Here is a 22,019-nt window from a genome sequence, read left to right on the forward strand (position 1 = left end):
CTGGTTAATAATGCCACTTGGTTTAGTTGAAAATTACATGTGGTCACAGTGACCTGGAAAAGCCTCACCTGCTCTGTTTCTCAGCATGTGCAGGCACTCCCAACAGAGAAGATTACCAAGAAGCCCATCCCTGAGGAGCACCTTATTCTGAAGACTACGTTTGAAGCCCTTATCCAGAGGTGCCTGCTGTCTGCCTCTGATCCGGTAGGTCTTTGTGGTGTTCCCAGCCTCTGTGTTTGGGTGAATGAGCTGGTACCTGCAGCACAGCTAGCCATCGCAGCCTCTCCCGAGATGGCTTCTTCCTTCTAAAGGCTGCTTGAAGCAGCCACAATCAATGTGTAGAAAAGCCATATGCTCATAGGATGTGGCAATTTGGGGCCAGAGCACAGCACAGTTGCCTGAGCACTTTGACTGTGGTCCTTATAGCACACAGCATGGGCAGCGCATGATGGTGCTGTTTATGGGCAGGGAATTAACCCATTGCAGCCTCCTCTGCTGTTCTGAGGAGGGTTGGAATTGGTTACAGTTGAGGTTTTGATGTTGATGGTTTAAAAAAAATAAAGTTAAAAATTCTAAAACCTTCAGAAAGGGCTGTCCTTCCTTCACCTGAGTGTGATCACTGTGGAGGTATGCCCTGCACATTTGCTTAACTGCTGCTTGTAATTCAGAGCAGGAAGCAGCTAGTATTATGCCAGGTGTGAGCCAAGGCTCACATACGTGAGTACATGCCTTGGATTTTTATCTGTGATTTGTGATTTCTGATAGCAAACTCATTTCAAAAGGAAACAATGGGTAGCAGAGAAGTGGAAGGTTATGAGCTTTAACGTGACCACTGGAGCTGGATAGGAAAAACATTTCCTGTGGCAGTCAGTACTTTGTAAATGAGCCATCTGTCTCAAAGCTTCTCATTTATTTCCAATGGTCAGTAAATAACACTCTATCCCAAAGCCCAGATGCTGACTATTCAGCTCATGCCTGCCACATGCTGAAAGGTGGATGATGAAAGACAGGCTGGTTGTGCGCAGAGGGCGTTGTGCGCTGAATGTGCTTGGTCAGCAGCACAGCCTCACGTTCCTGTTAAGGTGACTGGGAGCTGAGCTGTCTGAGGGCTCTGTGGCAATGGCCGTGGGAGTATATTGGCCATTCAGTGTCACTTCTGTCTTATGTCCGCTGTATAATTTCAGCTGGCTCTGTGGTTTAGACTTGACATTTGCATGTACGTACTCCTTTCCCCTGTGGGTCTCAGCCCAGCAGTTTCAGGGTGGACTTGCCCATGTACTCCTTTACAGAAGCTTTCTGAGGCCATAGACCTTTCTTTGGACAGACCTCATAAGGTTCAGCAGCATTCGATGGCTCAAAATCCTTTCTTTAAAGGTTAGGCTGTGTAGAACGCAGGGATAGAAGTCATATACTGCATGGACCCTTTGACCTTTTCTTCCTCCGAGTGCTCCTCCCAGATACACAAAGAAGGCAAAAGCATTCAGTTCACGTCTGCATCCAGGGATTGCTCTTCTGCTCTGCCAACACATTTTGCTTGCTTCTTGTTAAGTCTCTCTGATTTTCTTAGGCAGAGCAAGTGTTTGAGGCACGCAGTGCTGAGACACACCGCCCTGACTGTATACATCAGTTATTGTCAGAACAAATGCAGACACTACTCTGTTATTACATTCTAAAGGGGGAAATGGGAACAGGAAGCAAAGAGTGAGGAGAACAACCAGTTTGCACTTCTTCCACCTAATTTCCTTTGGCTGGAGAGATGTCTTGCTGTTTACTAAACACAATTTGTTCCTCTTTGCCCTAGTTGGCCGTCTGTAAAATGAAAATAACATGTATGTCTTTTCACAGGTTTTGAAACAAATGTTCTGAAGTCATGTATCTGAGAGAGTTAGCGAGTCCAAAAGAACTAGCCAGTTTCTTATCTGTTCCTCCTGGGGTACTTTTTCCTTATTTGTCTCAGTTCCTTGACATATAACTACTGCTGAGGGGTTTTCCACACATAGCCTGAGATCCATGTGCTGTGTTCTCCTTTATGCCCTTTGCCATCCGAACAGCTTTCCCTAGTATCTAGCACAGCAGGCAGCCACAAGTCTGCCTTTACCCCTGAGCTAGAGCATTCCCGTAGGCTTTGTTATTTTCTCTCTGGGCAATTGTTTAATCCAGGGAAACATCTTCCACTTGCCAGGGGAAATGGCACTATCCTAAGTGAAGATAGGTAGATGTGCATACTGATTTAGGAGGAAGTTTCATTACTCTTGTGCACTGATAGCATTTCTACTGCTGTTGACCACCTTCTTTTTTGTGCTTCTCTAATTGTAACCTTGATGCTTTATTACTGTTTTATTATTCTGGATTAAAATCTTCAATTTCTGTAGCTGTTTGTCTAAAAAAAAAAAAAAGTGGATAAAAATGCATTTCTCCAGCAGCTGCTGTGGCACTCCCGGTGGAATATACTGGAGTTAATTTAAGAGCCTTTGGTGGCAAAATAATTCCAGACACATGGAGTGTAAACCACCCATTGATAAAACCACGGAAGCACAAAGGATCTGTAAGGACAGTTTGGGTTAGGCTACTAGTTTTTCTGTTGGCAGTAACAACTTAAAAATGCCTGTTTTTACTAATCACATAATGAAAAATATAATTGGGATTTGCCATAAATGATGACTGAGTTGTACATACTTAGACTTCAGTGACTGCATGTGCCCTTACACTCTCATTGATGTTGCTGGATACTTGATTCCAGTAATAACTTTATCCAGCTATCATTAGGCTTTGCCAGTAAACCCTAGAAAAAAATTCATGCTGCAACTCAGAGTTCTGTTACTTTCCATATCAGTTATACCAGTGGGTTTTACAAATGACCAGTGGCTTTTGGGATGCACCCTTACAGTTCACCATTCTCTATAGCTAACTAGAGTGGTTACATGCAGAGAACTACAGTCATATCACGTGGTCTTTCCTACCAAAATTGGGGGAGAAAAGTACAGAGCAAAGAATTCAAATGATGTGTTAGGAAAATATTGAGAAAGGAATTTCATGTGCTGCATGGATCTCTTTGCAATGCTATCAGATCAGTACGGTGTTCTTTAAATCACTGTGTTTTAATATATTTCTCTTTCAGCAAACCAAGAGGAAACTAGATGATGCAAATAAACGCCTGGAGTTTCTATATGACAAACTTAGGGAACAGACAGTAAGTTCTGTTTTATGTTTCCCCTTACACCCCATCATGTACTGCAGGTATGGCCAAGAACTTCATCAGTGGTGTGGACCCTGCTGCAATATGTAGTAGGTGCTTGTTCCTTCTTTGGAAGTGTGCTTCAAATCAATATATTGTATGTTTCCATGCATTTCCCAGAAACAGCTAGGTAGAGTGCTTGGCCCCAAGTGCCTGTGCAGTCTTTACAGTGTTTTGGGGTCATGTCATGAGTTTTATTGTGCTGTGCAGGGACTGTGCTGAGCCAAAGAGCAGATCTCCTTGCAGTAGGTGCTGGATGAATGCATCAGCAGGGTCCCTGGCCCCAGGTGCTAGCAGAATGAGCCAACACAGTAAGTTCCCCCACTCTCAGCATGAAGTGAGACACACACAGAAAAAAAAAAAACAAAAAAAAGGGCAGAAGATTTAGATGTTGGAGGTTCACTGACTTCACTGGAAGGCAGATGTGCAAGTACTTTTGAATATCTGGTAATTTTTCCAAAGCCTTCCAGGAGGTCTGTGGTAGACTGGGCTTAGATCTCTTAGTACCTTAGGATTAGAGTGGTGTGATCCTGTCATTGTCAGGCCGTCTTTGCTGAGCAATTAACTTTACCCCAAAGGCATAAAAGCTCAGTAGGTTTTTCCTGTGCTAGTCTGTCACAGCAGGTCTCTCCCACCTCAGGGAATTGCATCCAGGAGCTGGTAGTGAAGGCTTGCAGGGCTTTGCAGTACTGCAGAGAAGGTATGTTCTTGTTGAAGTCTGCTTTTAGACTTCCCAGTGACTGTTCCCAATGTGGCGCAACTCTGAAGATGTCTGCCTTTAAAGAAAGGAACTAATTGCTGCACCTTCCTGAGGGCCAAATGTTACGCTCAGGATTTCTGTTTTTCTAGCACTAGTGTATTGTGCTGGTTTTTTTCTTTTTCTTACCTGCCTTGCCTGGCTTCCTTGCAGCTCTCTCCAACCATCATTAGCGGTTTGCACAACATTGTGAAGAGCATTGAAACCCACAACTACCAGGAAGGACTGAACATCCACACGCACATAGTCAGCACCAGCAATTTCAGCGAAACCTCTGCTTTCATGCCTGTTCTGAAAGTTGTCCTCACCCAGGCCAATAAGCTGGGTGTTTGAAGTAACCCTGCATTTGCAAAGCCTTGACGGTTGCTTTTCCAAAGAAGTGCATTTCTACAGCAAATATGCAGGAAATGGACCAAATGCTAGTCCTTATGGCATGTGGCAGTAGAACGCTGACAAATGGCATTACACTTTCCCTGCAAAATACTTCATTCTAGGAGGGCTGTGGAGCCCTGGTGCTTTTCTTTTTATTTTAATCCTTTTCCTATCCCTAATGATTCTTGTCTACAAATAGTATATTTAATGGATGATGCCCAATATTGTCAATTTTTAGATGCATGTTATACTGCTGAACAGTGGCTTTTAATAACAGATGTATGTGTTAAAACAACAAGATAGGTTGTGTATCAGACCCTAAAACAGATTATTCCCTTCCAGCCCACTGTTCCTTACCCACCAGATTAAAGAGTCTGATTGTATTATAACTGTATTTGGTCTTTTATTTTATGAAGCTGCTTGCAGTTCTGTTATTACAATTTACATGTTAAATAGCTTAAATTTGCACTGGGGCAAATGAGCAAAATAAAGGCTAATGTGGTATTTTCAATAAATGTTAATTTATTAAAATGTGTCTTTATGAAGTGCAACTTAGACATTTTGAACCTGGAGTACAGTGGGGTGGCTTTCTGTTGTGTCCTAGTTGTGAGGATATTTTTTTCTCCATGCTCATTGCTAAAAGCTCTGTTTAACATTTATAGTGAGAGATTTACATTTCAAGGAAAAGTTTAGCAAGGATTCTGAACACATCTCTTTATTTTTAAAAGCTAAGCGTAGCAGTAATGCAGCGTGGTTTAAGCCACCCATACAGAGGCACTGATATTTAGTGTGTAAACAAGGTGTAAATTGTTTCTTGCAATCCCCTGAACCTGGAGATTGCTGCCTCTGCTGCACTGTTTACCACTGTGAGGGCATGCTGTGCTGTGAAACTGCAAGCTTGCTTCTGCTGGCCATTAGGAAGTTGGGTCAGGCGAGTTTCACAGCATGTTCTCCTTTCCTGTGGCACAGCTGGAGTTGGCTTTAAGTTTTAAAAATTTGAAACTGTGTCCATGAATAGTAAGTATGCCTAGGAAGAACAGCAGCTGGAAGAAATGTCCAGGTAAAAAAAAAAAAAAAAAAAAAAGGCAGTTTTGCCTGAAAACTAATTCATTCACCAGTTCCCATGAGCAGGCAGCTGTTTAGCTATCTCCAGCAAAGCAGGGCTCCATCATGTGTTACTTAGGAAGACAAACACTATCACTTCGACAGGTTTCCCCATCTTTATATGCTGAGCGTGCCATCATATGGTCTGGAATATCCCTGTGGTCAGTTGGGGTCAGCTGTCCCAGCTGTGTCCCCTCCCAACTTCTTGTGCACCACCAGCCTACTCGCTGGTGGGGTGGGGTGAGGAGCAGAAAGGCCTTGAGGGTGTGTAAGCACTGCTCAGGGATAATGAAAACATCCCTGAATTATCAACACTATTTCCAGGACAAACCCAAACCACAGCCCCATACCAGCTACTGTGAAGACAACTAACTCTATCCCAACCAAAACCAGCACACTGTGGAATGTAGATTTGGCAATACATACTGCAAGAAGTATTATAAATAACAATGCAAATTATTGCCAACTTCAATGACTTAAACTGATTATGAGTTACAGATTTGTCAGACGACGCAATTCCATTCCTCTTGACAAAATTGAGCTTAATTTTATTTCCTTTCCAGCATTTTCTGACTTCAGAAGCTTTTATAATTGGTCAACATAAAGCATCAATTTTAAGTTGCTTTGTTTTGAGTTTAAAAACCAGTTGGAGTATTTTTCTTCCCCTTGATCTAGGTTATAGGTTTCTAAGCAGTGTTATAAGTAGATGGTATTCTGTCAATCAGAAGGTTTGTACCTATCTTTATTTATTTATCCATGCCCTTAATGAAAACGCTTTGCCTAGCAGGCTCTGGTATTGGCTGAATCACATCAAAAACGTGAAGTATGTGAATGCTGCTAGAAACTGGTTGTCGTGGTTTAAGCCCACCCGGCAACAAAGCACCACACAGCTGCTCGCTCACTCCTCCCCACTGCGGTGGGATGGGGAGGAGAAAATACAATAAAAAGCTTGTGGGTCCACACAAGGACAGGGAGGGATCACTCACCAATTATCGTCATGGGCAAAAACCAGACTTGACTTGGGGAAAAAACAAAATCATTTACTACAAATCAAATCAAAACAAGGATATTAGGAAGTAAACCAAACCTTAGAACACCTTCCCCCCACCCCTCCCTCCTTCCCGGCTCAACCCCACTCCCGGTTCTCTCCACCTCCTCCCCCCAGCGGCGCAGGGGAACAGGGGATGGGGGTTGGGGTCAGCTCCCCACACCTTGTCTCTGCCGCTCCTTCCTCCTCGGGGGGAGGACTCCTCGCTCCTCCCCTGCTCCAGCATGGGGTCCCTCCCATAGGAGACAGTCCTCCATGAACTTCTCCAACATGAGTCCTTTCCACGGGCTGCAGTTCTTCACGAACTGCCCTGGCATGGGTCCTTTCCACAGGCGGATCTCCAGTCACGCACTGCTCAGCACAGGCATTGCCATGGAGTCACAGCTATTTTCGGGGGCACACACCTGCTCCGGCCTGGGGTCCTCCCCAGGCTGCAGGTGGAGATCTGCTCCACCGTGGACCTCCCTGGGCTGCAGGGGGACAGCCTGCCTCACCGTGGTCTTCCTCACAGGCTGCAGGGGAATCTCTGCTCTGGTGCCTGGAGCATCTCCTCCTTCCTTCTTCCCTGACCTTGGTGTCCACATAGGCGTTTATCTCACAGCCCACTCTCCACTGCAGGTTCCCCTTCTTAACTCTGTTCTCCCAGAGGCACTACCACCATCACTCTTTGGGTCGGCCTTGGCCAGAGGTGGGTCCAACTTGGAGCCGGGGAAACTGCCAGCAGCTTCTCACAGGAGCCACCCCTGTAGCCCCTCCCCGACTACCAAAACCCAAAACACTGCTAATAAGGAAATGGCAGTCTACCTTGGTGGGAAAAACATTCAGGTCACCAGCCCCACTCCTGATTGCTGGGACCACATTATCTAGTAAATATTTCGCAGCATCACCTGACACAGATAAGAATGGTAACAGCTCAGTGTACTCCACCTTTCCTCCCCTGGGACTGCTTTCTGCAAGCCTGGAATGAAATGCTGGGGCCCCAATAACTGGGAAGGAAGGAGGAAAGGGGTTGCACAGAACAGCAAAAGGAGAATTCTAACAGATTAGTACCCCAGGATCTCTGCACATGCGGAAAGGACTGCTGCATTGAACTTCAGTATTAATGCCTCCCTCAGAGCAAACTGGGCACGGTCTGGCCAGAGAAACACAGACCCTTGTGTCTTGATTCAAGGTGGGAAAGAACAAATTTTAAAAGAAAGAACACATTCAAAGGTAAATGGGAATTAAAAAAAAAAACTCAGTAGGGTGAAAAGCAGGTGTGCTGGGCTGGCCTGATGCTTCTGTGATACACTGTTCAGCAAGGAAAGGAAAGCAAAAGAGAATCTCAATAGTTCAGGACCAAGCTGGCAGATGGGAGGTGCTGTGAGAAGGCTAGAAAGGGAATTCAGAAGCTGGTCTTGCATATGCTCTCACTGAGCATTTTTGGGAGTACGCCTGGACAAGAAGCAGGAGTGGTGGCAAGCAGCACTTGTGATGGACATGCAGATTGTGAGGCTGTCTATTTCTGGCAGTAATAACTGGGGATACTGACAGCAGTGGCAGAAGGAGGATGCACTCCAGTAGGTGCAATGTGCAGGGTTGTGGGCAAAAGCATTGCTGTAAATTGGAAGCTCATAAGTTGCGAATAAGAGGAGCAGCAGGACCTGGAAGGACTAGCTGGGAACAGCTCCTCAGTATGATGTGGCTTTGTAAAAGCCAAGGAACGTTTAATGGCATTGCACAAGCCTTCGTGAGACTTCCATCCATGTAAAAGATGATGCCAAGTGAGAAGGGACTCAGCGAGGCATGCAGATGTCGGGGACTGAAGAGTTTGTTCAACAGGAATGTTTGCTTGTTCATCCAGTGAAGAGCACAAGGGAATCAGGTTGACTGGAACTGAAGAGCAGTTAGCATGAGAACAAACATTGTATGAGCTGGCCACAAGTAAGCTTGGTCTGGAAATTGAATTGGTCAAAAATGAGACTACTGGATCAGAGAGAAACACTGGGGTTTTTTGAGGTGATAGTATCTTTGGGTACTGTGATGTTGCACCACTGCACTGGACACTGTACGTCAGCAACAGAGTAATCTCACTCTCCTTGCTGAAAGAAAAGCTGTCCTCTGCTTCGGCCGTCCTCAGGAGTTCAGGCCTGGAAAACTGCACTGCCCAAATACATAATAGGAGTGGATGCAAAAACCTGCTACTGCTCTCCTGTGAGCAGCTGAGATTAATAATAGTCATTAATCAGTTATGCTGCCGTCTGTTCATATCTTCAAGGAATGCCAAACAATTAGCCACCCATCTGATGTTATAAATGCAAATAGCCATCTTCGTTTACAGAAGGCAATGAAGCCCTGCCAATTTACACTGGTAAAGAATCTGGCCCCAGATAGCCTAATTTTGATCTCAATGAGAACAGATTTATACCATGGCATTAACACCAGCCAAGCTACTCCTCTTCATGGCCCCCAAGGCTGCAGAATTATAAGAAAAAGGATGGAAGGAAATTTAAAGATGTAATCTGTGTCAGCATGGGTGTTGTCCAACGGCAGCCGACACGAGGAGGTATCTTGCTACTTCAGCTGTTGCCACCCAGGGAAAAGCACCAGTAGGAGAGTTTGTGGGAAAGGGCAGCGCTGATGCAGTTCTTCCTGCTGCCGAGGTAAATAGGTGGGGATGTAACAGGGGCAGTACTGAGAGCAGGCTGACTGGGCAGAGCGTGTAAGTACTTCAGTGAAAACCTTTTTCTGCCTGTAAAGCTCTGTAATGGATTTACCTTGGTTTTGCTGGCCGGAGTTCAAGGTTAGCATTAGACATGAATGTTGGAGATTGTCTTTTAATCACTGCAGCATTTCTAGCCTGTGTAGTGTTTACATCAGATTTGTTCCGTGTTGTGCCTTTCGGGTAACATAGTTCCCTGACATACAGATTGGGAATGTGGGTTTACTGTTTAGTAACCATGTTTTCTCTGCCCAGAGGGAGCATATGCTAGACTGACTGGGCTATTGAGAGAGAAGGGAGGGCGGTCTTGCTGCCACAGCTGTTTCTCCCTGAAACGATGGAGGGGAGGGGGCATGTTTTGGGAAGCATGGCAGAGAAAGCATGCAAAGCAGTGGTACCACTCCCCAAAGTCCTGCAGGCTCCCCTCAGCTTTGTCCTCACACTCACCACCATGCTGGTCCTTTGCTTCAGCAACACAAACCCCACCATGTCGTTAGCCTGGCTGGAGACTGTTATGCCTGAGAGGGGAAAAAAAAGGAGTCCTCGGGTCAGATATTTCCCTCCCTTGTCCCCCCCACCATATCCCCACCACCATGTGGCTCCACACCCATAAGGCTTCACTGTTCTAAGCCGTGTTAAGCATCCATTGCAATAACAGCGCAGCATGTATGGAGCCAGGCATGGCTCAAAGCTAAAGGGAAAAACAGGCTTTTATGGCCAAATGTCTGCCACCGACTGATTCTGCCTCCCCTGCAGGGGATGCTGAGTGTCCCGCTAGGGTGCCTGGTGCTGAGCTGAGTCGCTCAGCCCTGAACAAGAGCCAAGGCCACCGTCAGAACGTACTGGGGAGTATAATAATGTACTGATACCAGGACCAGTTTCAATGTGTCCAGTTTTAAATGGGGAAGCCCAGGCTAATCTACCAGTCTCCACTCGCTGCTGAGTTGGTCATTCCCATGTTTCCTCTATTGGTCCTGCAGATCAGAGAGATATATCACCAAATGGCCAGGCAGGATGTATGGATACATTTAAGGCAACCCTCACTCAAAAGAGGCTAAACCAATTAAAATTCCTATGAGCTTTAGAGCTCCAAGTTAGCCAGAAGAGAGTCTAATTAAAAGGATATTATGGAGCACCCTAAAAAGGCAACTGCAGCTGACCTCACCAGTAAGTCCTCACCTGTCTGAACAGCACAAGGGAGACTTCTTGGGAACCTATTGCTCAACTTCTTTGCCAGGTACACAAGAAGCACTTCAATATATAAACATCGAGCACTTATTTCTTGTCCCTCTGATGTTTTAGGCTTTGTTTCATTCTTTACCATGTAAGGTCTTCATTTGAACCATGCTTTGGGGTCATTACTTCATTTTTCATGGCAAGAGAAAAGAAAAAAAAAAAAAAAGCCACTCTTGACAACATTTTAAATATCTCTGCACTGAAATGTGATGGTAGCAGGCAGCAGTAGCATTAAAATGACACTCACTGTGTTCTCATGAACCATTCACTACCTTTCATCCTCACTGCCCTCTTTCTTTCTTCCAGGTGGAGAATTCTAGAAGAATGTTTAAAATATATAAAAAACAATCTTGGGTTTAATTATATACTCTCTGCTGATTCACTTGCCTCAGGAGGTGTAGTTAGCAATTAATTAGCACAGCAGACTAACATGCTTTGTACCAATATCACTCATAAAGCCGCTTTTCCCTGGGTCCAGGCCCACGTCCCTAGCAATCACCCATCAGGAGCAGAGGCCAGTGCTGTGCCAGGAGCCATGTGGGGTGGAGGTGAGCTGGTGTCTGCCTGCCTCCCCCTGCCACACCACTCCCAAACTGGCAAGAGCTTCCCACTGAACTCCTTTGCACGGCTTTCTGAAGACCAAAAGGGGTAACGCTTTCAGGTCAAATAACTAAGGAAGGACTGGGAAATTCTGGAGCTATGCAATGTTAGAGCTCAGTTTTTGCTATGTTTCTTAACCCTTTGTGATAATAAAAAATTGTAAAACTCTTTTTCTAAGACATTGCAAAGCCTTTGAGCCCTTTGCAGCTTCAGCTTGAGAGTACCAGCCCAGCCTAACACACCTCTGTAAGGCAAAGAGCCTCTAGGTCTCATGTTATTTGGCAGGAGTCTTTTTGGTGGGATAGCCATCACCCTGACAGCCGCTGCCACCTGCCAACGCGCTGCCGTGCAGAGCACAGCACAACAGGCAGGGGCCAGTTGCAGGTTTAAGTGGGTCCTGCTGTGCTACCCTCTGCAGCACACCTTCCCTGTGGGGCAGTACCTAACTCCAGCAGCAGGGCTGGATCCCTGCAAGTCCAAAATGTTTTCAGCTGAAATAGGAAGCCCCACAAGATTTAGGTCTTTGTCCTTTGCTCTTGCATCGGTTATCTGACACAAAGTTATGTTGGGAGAGAGGAACCTGTAATCTCCTTCCTCCCAGCAAGACAGAGTGTCTTTGTGGCACCATCAGCATAGGAATTTGCCAGTGAAATATTCACAGATTCATGTTATGGGCAGCATTTCTCACCTCAGTGCAGATGATGGATGAGCCCTCTCTCACTGGTAAGGCTGCAAGAGGATGTGCATTCACTTGCAGGGTGAACCGAAGCAATACTTGACGCCTATGCGTTAAGCAAGCTGGTGCAACGTTTCAGCCAGGTTCAGAAAGGCATGCTCTGTCCCAGGGGGAATCGCACACTTGGATGCTGCCTGCAAGCAGATTTGAGCCTGTAGTCCAGTCCTCTTGCACATCAGTGAGATTTAGGCAACAGCTGTGCTGAGACAGACAACAGCGTGAGACTCATGTGAAGTTAGTTAGCTCATAAGATAGCACCGAGGGCTATGTGGGGGTGACCCAGTCCAATGCTACATGTCAGATGCCTCTTTCACCTGCACAGAAAAGGCATTATTGCAGAAGACAAGGCTAAACTCAGTAGGCAGATGGACACACACGACAGCAGAAAGTCCAGCTGGGATGGCTAGTGAAGGCAAGATGTGCAGAGAAGGAAGAAGGCTGTAACCTTTCTGTCCAAAGGCTGCCTTGAGTTCTCATTTCCAGTGTGTCTGCAGTCACTACACCTTCGCTATGAAGGGCAGCAGACAAAACCAAGCAGTTTCCAGATCTCTAAACTACACTCAGGCATTTTTTTTCAGACTTGCACATCCTTCACTTTTAAAAATATGAACCCTGGAGTGTTTACTGAGGAAATTTCCTTTTGCATTTGTTGATGTTTTGGTTGCAGCTCCTCCAGTTTCTTCTCTAGGCAATTCTGGCTCACTGAATGTTTTCCAATATTTATTTTTTTTTTTACCAAGGGAAACAGGAGTCAGATTTGCAAAGTCTTTTCTTTGCATCTCTGGGTACTAGCAAGACCTTAGCCCAGCAGCCCAGATCTCTGTCTGTGTCATGTAATCCTGACATAATGATCTATGTAGCCAGGTAGCTTTTTCAAAGAGAGGGTATGTTTTCACAGCATCTCGTCCCAAAATCTGCTGCTGCCCACAGCCACTGCAGTAATTCTGGGACAAATCCTGACGTTGTCACTGAAGCGCTGCTGCCCGGGCAGTGATTTCTGGGCTCAGGGGAACAGTAATGGGCTCCACTCATGAGAAATGACACTGTGCCATGATGCTCGCAAAGGGGTGACTTTGGGCTGGCTTGGGCTTCATCTGCTCCTCCACCAGGACCAGCAACTCCACGAGCAGCAGGGACTCCTCTGGTCCCATGTGGGCTGGGGACAGCATGATGTCCCCCTTCCAGTTTTGCTGGTGCACTTGACAAGCTTTTTCTGCATGTGACTGGCTTTGTTAGGACAGGGGCATGAGGCCTTTTTCTTCACAGAAGATACCTGACAGTGTCACCCTAAGCTTTAGCACTCCCTGCACCCAGAGGACATCTGGCCACAACAAAGCATTTGTCACATCATCTTTGTTCCCCTGCTTTCCCTGCTGCGTTGGCTACTGTGTAAACAAACTGCTATGAACTGGAGATAAAAGTAGGATATGAAAGTTGCGGTATTGCGTGCAAAGGCAACATCGCACTAATGCACGCTGGTGGCAGAGGGAGCCTTCACGGATGCATTCATCAGTAACTCAGATTGGTTGGAAATCTGTAAAGCAGTTTCTGTGTGCGTTTGCCTCTTGCCAGGGTGGCAGGATGTTTGTGGAAGTGCAGCTGCTAGGTTTCAGCGCCACTTGCATCTGTGTGAGCATACAAGACCAACATCTATTCCGTGCCGTGCTTTAACAGCCTGCAGAAGCCAGGTCAGGATGAATGTTTTCATCCTGCTTTTCCAAAGAGATGTGCTCCCCAAGTCTCCCTGGCTGCCTGGTGGCACCCCCGTTTCGGTCGCCCCAAGCTCTGACCTTCCTCCATTACACACTCAGGGCAGCGTACCTGCGTGAGCTGCGGTGTACAGAGGTGAGCTTGGGCTGTGCAGTTTGCTCCCGCAAGCCCAAGGGTCATCCACGGCATAGCGTGCCCAGCAGCAGCTGGGGAGGAGCTTGTGTGTAAGGAGCGGGGGGCTTCTTTCTGCTCTCAGACACTGAGAGATGGAAAAGTCGTTAAAGGATGGAGTCCTTCCTCCTGCCTGCCCGCCCCCAACGTCATATGGCAGAGTCCTAAAAGCGAAGTGAGTATCATATATTAAGTCAGTAGTAGGTACGCTTGAACTTAGCCTAACAGTTGACCTTGGGCACCCAGAGGAAGTCAGAGGAGGAAAGCACAGTGGAAGTTAAGTCACCGCCTTCTGCGGTTCTGGTGCAGCGATGGAAAGACATCACAGGCTATAAACCACGGAGGAGCCAGCCCCAGCCAGGGTGGAAGGCTGCCGACACGCCTGTGCCACTCTCTCCTTCCCTCCTGTCCTTCCAGAAACTTTCAAAACTAAACAAAACGCATCGCGGGCAAACGTTTTATCCGGACTTAGGGTCTGGTTCCCACCTAACGACTTAAACCCTCCCCACGCTGCTTGTGCGAGACGTTCCCTGCTCCGCAGCAGGCGAAGCGCCCCGCTAGTAACAGTGAACTACTTTCTGCCTGCCGCTCCCCCGCATATCTGGGTCATCCTTCTGACACGGGTGACCTCGCCGTTAACGAACCCCACCCTGGCATCCCGAGCAGTGCAGGGTCCGTCCTCTCCCGCAGCGGCAGGCCGTGGCGGCATGGGGGGGGAAGAGCATCCCCGGGAAACCACAGCTGAACACGAGCAGAACACTCCATCCGTGGTGGGACGCAGCAACCCAAGAGCGGTGGCACGCTCCTCATTCGGGTATGCGCTGCTGATGAAAAGCCTGCTGTCTTTTTTTTTTTTTTTTTTAATTTTTGGTTTTCAGTGCCCACCTCGGTTCCTCCCAGTCAGATAAAACTTTATGGACTAGCTCTTGAGTATCTGCTCCGCCCTAGCACCGGTGGCATCTTTTACCCCGGTTTCAGGGGCTTCCAAAACTAAACGTCTCTGAAAGCCCACTGCCTCCTCCTCCTCACGCTCTGAGGCAGCCGGCAGCAGAGGTGCCCGCCGTTCTTCAAGGGCAGCCGCCTAAAAAGGCGCGGGCAGGGCGGACGGGGGCCCGTACCCCTCGACCGCCCAGTGCGGTCGCCGGCACCCCCGCTCTCCTGCGCCGGGACCGCGACCGGGACCGCGGCAGCGGCGAGCCCCGTGAGGGACGGCGCGGCCGTCGGGGCGCCCCGAGAGGCGGCCCCTCGGCGGCGCCGCTGTCGGGGCCGGAGGCGGGGCCGGGCGGTCCGGTCCGCGGCCGCCATTGGCTGTCGCTATGCAGGGCCGGCGGCCGCCCGTCCCTCCCCGCTCAGTCTCCCGCCGGGGTGCGGGAGCTCCATGGCGGCGGCGGCGGCGGCGGTAGCAGCAACAGATGCGGCGGAGCGGCCCGGCCGCCCCTAGCCGCTCTCCGGCCGCGCTGCGCGGCGGCCGTCGTCGCCGCCGCCGCCGCCGCCTCTAGCGCCCCGCCGGCGAGATGGCCGCGTCCCGGCGGGCGGCGAGCGGCGAGGCGGGCACCGGGCAGGCCATCGTCTGGCGCAACGTGGTGCTGATGGGGCTGCTGCACCTGGGCGCCGTCTACGCGCTCAGCCTGGTGCCGCGAGCGCAGCTCCTCACCCTCCTCTGGGGTGAGTGCGGGGGCGGCGCGGGGCCGCGCCACGCCACGCCGCGCCGCGCCGCGCCACAGGTGGGGCGGGGGGGCGAGAGGGCGGCGAGCGGCGGCCGGGACAGCGGCGCGGCTCCTGCGCGGCTCGGGGCGGGAGAGGTTTCCTCCGCGGCCGGCGGCGTGGGGAGCTAAGCCGCGTCTCGTTCTTCGGCGTGTTTGTGCGGTCGCTTCGCCGCGCGCGTTCGCGGGCAGACGTGGGCCGGGCGCCCCGCTGAGCGCCGGGGGCGGGGGGAGGCCTCCGCGCTGCCCGGCGGCCTCCGCCGCCGCTTTTGTCTGTTCGGGTGCCCTCCCGGCCGCTCCCGGGATGCCGTTGCCAGCGCGGCGCTGGGACCTGGGTTGCCGTAGAAGAAGGAGGCACCAGCCCTGCGGTCGCATCCGTCAGTTTCTGTAGCTAAGAAAGAGTCGAGCAGCTGATATTTCGGTTTAGAAGTCTGACGGAGAACGCGTTCGTCTTTCCCTGTGCCGCCTCCTCTTGTTACTTTATGAACACCCGCGTCTTTCTGCTCCGGTTGGGAGTAGACAATCACCCCCATCCTTTGTCTCTCGGGGAAGGTGATGCATCTTCTCATTAGGGAAGACTTAAAAGTCGAGGAAGAGCTGGCACGGAGAAAATAAGCCCAGCTGTGCTTGCTGAGGTGAGGTGGCTTGCTGTGTCTGTCTTCTTGCTAGCCGTGAAAAGCTGAGGATTTGGTTTGCAGAAGAGAATACGGAATACAGCGTCTCTACTTCCATCCTGCAGTGAGGTCCTCTTTTCTCCACAAAAGAACGATGCTGCGAGAAGAGCTACATAGAAGCACTGCAGTATTGTGCAAGGTTTCTCGGGGTCTGTGAGACTAAGAGATGGTGGATGTCGGCATCATCCTTCACTGGGGCAGAATTGTGTATTGAGTCATGTAAATGTGGGTGGCCAAGAGGATAAAAACTTGAGTGCTACTTACAGCTGGTGTCATTTCTTGGGTAAAAGACCTGCTTTGGGGAGCTTTTGAGTGAATGGAGAATGTAAGGGCCCGCGGCTCTTTTATACAAATAGAGGAAAGAAGGGTCTCTGCTGCAGGGAACTCACAGACAGGGAATGCATTTTGTTAGGCTGTCATCAGTAGTGTTGAGATGACTCTCAAAAAGCCCCAGCCAAATGCTTTAGAAATCCAGTTTATTTCTTCTGTTTGAGGTATTCCTAAATCTGTTTTTCACTGTTGATATTCAGTCTGTCTTAAACCCTTAGAAATAGCCACCATTGCCGTTTGCAGTTGGGAAAGGAACCCTTCTGTCAATTACCATCCTCTTGCCAGGCTCTTAATTGGGAAACTGTTTCCGCATCCCGGGTGGGGATCTGGCATTTGACTGGCTGCCTGCTTTGCACGAACCACTACCTAGGTCTTGCAACCAGAAAAGGTTTTGGGGGGGGGGGTGGGGGGTGTGTTGTGTTTTGCTTAGTTTCCTTCTGTGAGCACTACTCCTTTCCCCTCCCTATTCCTGGTCTTGTTCAGGCTGATTTCATATTTTACCTTGGCCATAGCTTGATGGTTGGGGAGACCAGGAGAGCCTGCAGGAGCTGTGTGGCCAGAACACACAGCCTGTGGTCTGCTTTCAACCCTTTTAGGTCCCTTTTTAGCATGCAGGCAGGTGGGCTTTCTTTTTTTTATCTGTTTTGCCTTTCCAAGAAGACAAGTTGAAATCATCTCTGATTTCGCTGTGTCTTAATCACAAAACTCCCTATGGCTGGAGCCAAAGGATTGAATTACCTATTCAGCCCTCCATCCTCCAAGGTGTTTTTTTCCTACTTGAAATTAAACAGATGCTAAATAATAAACAGGTCTCAATGACTTTGCAACTTAATGCCTTTCTTTCTGAAAGCAAAAGCCTCCCGTTTCTCGACATCGTTATTTTTAACAGCCACCCTAAAGCAGACCACAAAGTTTTTACAGGAGTTTGCCTGGTGGTTTTTACGGGGGCTCCGCAGCAGGGAGTGAGTACATTGGCTCCAGGTGTCCTGGCCAGCTGGATGCTGCCTGCCACTCTCGCAGCTGGCTGCTAAGGGGTCTGCCCCCCTCGGAGCTGATGGACAAGGTGAAAATACAGGATCTCCTGCAGACTATGTCAGACAAAAGTAGCTTGCTGTCACGCTGGAGATCTGTGTCTAAGGTCCTTCTGAGAGACTCTCTGAGGGTAGACAAAAGCAGAGTAGCTATTGCTTAGGTTAACAAACCCATCTCGCTGCGCTCTGGAAGGAGCCAACCAGTAAAGTTGTGCCAGAAGGAAGAAGAATTGATCAGATGTGTTCCTTGCCTTCCCCAGTTCCCCACCTCTCCTTCCCTGTGCAGACCAGCTGTGAGTCTGACTTTCTGTGGGCAGTGGCTGTCAGGCAGCCTTCGGAGCAGGGCTGGCACAGCCACGAAGTTGGGTGGCGGGTAGGGGCGTAGCGTCGGGTAGCGCAGAGATGCGCATACACCGAAGGGTGCGGATGGAGGAGCTGCAGCCCTTGTGTCCGTCCATGGTTTTCTTTTTCTTCCCAAGCTTGCCTGGGACTTGGGAAGCTTCCCAGTGATCTTACACAAGCCCTTGCATTGCTCTGCCCCATGCTCCCCACCACTGCTCACCCATGGGTGAGCTGCAGGAGCAAGTGTGCTGAGAGTGGCTCGCTGGTGCTAGGTGTGACCTCTGTGGGGTCTGGTAGGAAGCAGGCAGCGTCTCGTGACTCACCACTGCCTGCTTAGCTTTGTAGTTCCTCCTCCCCGCACCCCCGAGACATCCACGGCTCGGTGGGTTCCCGGCTGGGGTGGACCAGGTGCTTCCCACCCTCTGTGTGGGGTTTGCTTTCCTCCTTCCCACCCCTGAAGGCAGTTGGTAATCCCCGATTCACCACTGTTTGCTAAGCGGAGCTGAAACGCCACTGTGCCATCTAGAAAACAGCTGTTCAACCCAAACTGCCTGCTCAGCAGGGCTCGTTTCCATTGGTAATTTATTGACATTCGTCCAGCTGTACATAATAGACAATGGAAAAACGCTGCCAAGTGAAGGCTCAGCTGGTTGTTTACTCAGGATTATCTGTGCTCCCCTGTTCCCATCGCCTCCTGCACTAACACCCCGAGGACTGCCTTACAGCTTCCTGCACCCCACATGGAGCCAGGGTTGCACAAGGGATCCCAAACAGCATTATGGGTGGTGCAGCCACCTTGCTTGGGCGACATTGGGAATCAGGTTATCTTTCAAGGGATGCACAGATAAACTGGTTAAAACATAGGCTTTTGGGGCCATCCCAGTGCCTCTGTGGAATTTGGTTTAGGTCCAAGCTGAACAAAAACAATAAAATTACTCATGTCAAAATTTTCCATGAGCTGGGAACTGCCTTGACCTGAGAGGCAGCAGATGATACGTGCAAGGCATCGAGCAGCAATGGGCTGTGTCTGTGGAACAGCCATGTAGCCGTCCCAGCAGATCCTGCTGATACTGTGCTTTTGAAATATCCCCCACTCTGCCAGCCTGTCTGCACTCACTGGGATCCCTCTTGCCTTGCTCTTTTCCAATCTGAGTTGTGGTTTGGTGGGAGGGTGTGGGGAGAAGACCTGTTGCCTACCCCTTTCCCTCTTGATCCAGAGCCGGGCAGCTTGCAATACATGATCCCTTCTTCCTCTTGGTGCTTTGCTGTCTGCATGTGTGCTGGTTTGTAGCTGACAGCTACTGCTTTGGGGCATCCCTGCACTCCAGGTTCCCAGCCTTGGAAAGGGGTGGGACCTGTTGAAGAAGATGTGCCTTGAGTCTTGTCTGCCCCCAGTCCCACCAGTAGGCTTGCTGGGCATAGCCAGCAGGTTTGGCAGGGTTTGCTGGCTGTCCTGCAAAGCCCAGAGCTCCAGGGCACCGGCATGTGGACCTTCCCCTTCAGGACTCTTTGTCCACCTGCTTTTGCAGGGCTTTGGGCTCCTGGTGCTTAGCACATTCTGTAGAGGTTTGAAGGGGAGGGATCACCATTCTCTGCAGACGTGCGTTGGGAACCAAAGCAGGGTGGGAGCACCTCACTGTTAGTGGGGCCAGAAACCAGAGAGTGGTGTGATGGGTCTGCCAGCTGGGCCAGGCGTGCAGGTTCCCCAGGAATGAACTCATACAAAGGGGTCCTTGGGGCCACCTGGGGCTGTGGATGTGGCTGTGGTTCGCCAGTGGCCTCTTTTGGGCTGGACATGCTGCACCTCCTTCCACAGGCCACTTGGTAGGAAACTGTGCCTGGCTTATCCCCTAAGTTCGTAACGTGCCATTAAATGAGTCTTCTTAACCAGGAACCTCTTCGCTCCATCCAGCTCCATCCTGTTGCAGTGCCAGCGAGGTTATCTGTTTGGGTTAGGAAAGCAAAGCAAAAAACTCTGAAATCCCTGTACAGAGAAAATTACCAGCATGTTTTGCTGCAGGGCCCAATGTTTCTGCTGCTAACTTTTTTTTGGTGTGCGCACGGTAGCTTCTTTTTCTTAAAGACTCTGTTCTGGGGGATCACGTGCTGTGTAAGGGTCTCAGATTTTCTTTGAAAAAAGGTGCTTTTTAGCCTTCACAGGGGGCTTGTGAGGAAGCACTTAAAGTAGCCAAATGCATTGTAGGAAATAGAAAAACCCCACAAAAGATGAAGCAGTTTACCTGCTTTAAAACCTTTCCTTTCAGGCTGCTGAGCTTTACTAGTACTAGCAACTGCAAGAATTGGCACAGGCATGGCCACCCAGAAACGCTGTATCATCTGGATGGGTTTCGCTGATAGCCAAGCAGATGTAGGCTTACGCGCTGATAGGCCTTGCCAGAGCCTGGGATCAAGGAGAAGGATGGCCTTGCTCTAAAGGTGCTCGTATGAGAGGGGAGGCTTGTTGCTGTTATTTTAGCAGTGTTTAGGAGATGTTTTAGTGCTCTTGAGAATGCCAGATTGATCACGTTCAGCTGTGGCAGGCCCTGTGCCATGCTCACCCACAGCTTTCCCCTGCGCTCGAGGGCTGGCTGGCTGAGAGCGCAGACGGCGCGGCGGTGCTGCCCAGCTGCATCCCCGCCAAAATGCAAGCTGCTCCCGGGCACGGGTCTGGATCCAGATCCTGCTGCCTGGATCCCTTCGACAAGAGAGATTAAAGCAATTGTGGTCTTAGCACTTTGGGTTACTGTGGTGGCTGCACGACACCGCTGAGGTCATCACCTCTTTCTCAGCCCTTCTGGTAGCATGTCTATGCGATGAGGGACATGTTGCTGTTGTGCACTGCAGATGCAAGTTTTATCGGTCTTGCACATTTCAGAAGTCTTGCATATTCCTGAGTGCCATCTACTGGCTTTTTGGTTATTAACTGGTTTTAGTCGTTAACCATTTCTATGCACGGTGTTAGAGACTCTGCACAGACAGGTGTAAATAAAAAAATCCTAGCTCCAAGGAATTTCCACTCAGTATCTCTGAGACCTCTGCAGACGAAGGAGAGTGGAAATACTGTCTCCATTTCACGGACAGGAAATGGAGACATTTGTTTAAAACTTCTCTTACTGTCACTCCTGCTGCTGCTCTGGCAGGAGCACCCTCTGGGTCCTGCAAAGTGGTTATGCTCAGGTAATTTCTGTCGGCAAGGTTTTGGGTCAGGAAACAGGTAGTGAATGCTTTCCTCTTAGATACCTCTGTGGAGGTGTCTGCAGCCACCTTGACGGGAGGGGCTTAATGAACAGAAGGACATTACCTCGCCTTACTCCCAGGAGAGATCTCCTGTCTGCCGGCTCACAGAACGGTCCTGGCCATGAGCAGTGAGCAGCTCTGGGAGGTTTCGGTGGCATACAGGAGGCCAGCCTTGTTGTCCACCAGCCCCTAGCTGTGCGGTGCTTTCAGCAGTTCAAGACAGCAGCTGGTCCACTAGATGAGCAGAGAAGAGGTGGACCTTCAGAATGGGAATTGCACCTCTGAGGTGCATATCAGGACTGGAGAATAGCCCTGCTTATCTCCAGAGTGGGTTTGGACTGGCTTTTCTTCCCTTGCCCCGATTGAAAGCATTGCTTTGCAGCTGTCTCTCTTAATAGTCAAGTTCTTGGCTTGTTCCTTCCCCCCTAGCATCAAGAGCTGAGCTTCCATCATCTGTGATGGGAACAGAGTCTTTTCTCAAAGAGTACTTCTCTCCTTAAAAATGACAAGTGCCCTAGAGCTGGGGGTGGCTGTAATGTGCTGTTCCTTAGCCTTTTGTATCTGGGAATGGTCTGAGCTCTGTGTCCACTCTAGAGCTGGGGAACACACCCTCCACCTAGCAATGCACAGACATGAGAGTGGTCCTGGATCCTGCTCTGAGATGCCCTACTCTAGAGGACACTCCTTCCCCAGCGTCCACTGTTCCCTTGTTTTAACTATTGCTGGAGATGATTCCTTAAGGTCTTGTCCGTGAACTTCACGATGTTCAGCTGTAAGTATGTATTTTTGTTCCCTGTCTTGATTTCATCCCCAGTGCATTGGTGGTGCTCTGTTTTGTTTCCCTCTGTTTTGTGTGCTGTACATCATGTGGTCACCGTGAACACAATAAATGAATGGAGAAAAAAACCTAATGTCTGTGTGGGTGCAGAGCATGTGCGTGCTGAGCCCTGGATGCATGTGATGGTGCTTTGGTCCTGTTGTTCTCAGGAGGTGGGTTCAAGGCACTCCTAATGAGTTCTTGCAGTTGAGCAG

General features: G+C 49.5%; 2 protein-coding genes across 16 annotated transcripts in view; both read left to right on the top strand.

Moving 5' to 3' along the window:
• The window catches only part of SEC31A (SEC31 homolog A, COPII coat complex component), a 46,219-nt gene extending 41,324 nt beyond the window's left edge, over positions 1-4,895 (top strand). For all 15 annotated transcript variants that reach the window (XM_049815219.1, XM_049815214.1, XM_049815216.1 and 12 more), the window contains 3 exons: positions 85-204; positions 3,119-3,190; positions 4,146-4,895. In XM_049815219.1, coding sequence (XP_049671176.1) covers positions 85-204; positions 3,119-3,190; positions 4,146-4,325 — 372 coding nt within the window. In that variant the 3' untranslated portion in view covers positions 4,326-4,895. The remainder of the gene's footprint in view (positions 1-84; positions 205-3,118; positions 3,191-4,145) is intronic.
• Positions 4,896-15,144: 10,249 nt separating this feature from the next.
• The window catches only part of SCD5 (stearoyl-CoA desaturase 5), a 33,682-nt gene continuing 26,807 nt past the window's right edge, over positions 15,145-22,019 (top strand). Inside the window, exon 1 of the mRNA XM_049815273.1 lies at positions 15,145-15,335. Within this exon, the coding sequence (XP_049671230.1) occupies positions 15,185-15,335 (151 nt within the window). The 5' untranslated portion in view covers positions 15,145-15,184. The remainder of the gene's footprint in view (positions 15,336-22,019) is intronic.

Source organism: Accipiter gentilis, chromosome 12 (assembly GCF_929443795.1).
Source record: "Accipiter gentilis chromosome 12, bAccGen1.1, whole genome shotgun sequence".
Taxonomy (NCBI): Eukaryota; Metazoa; Chordata; class Aves; order Accipitriformes; family Accipitridae; genus Astur; species Astur gentilis.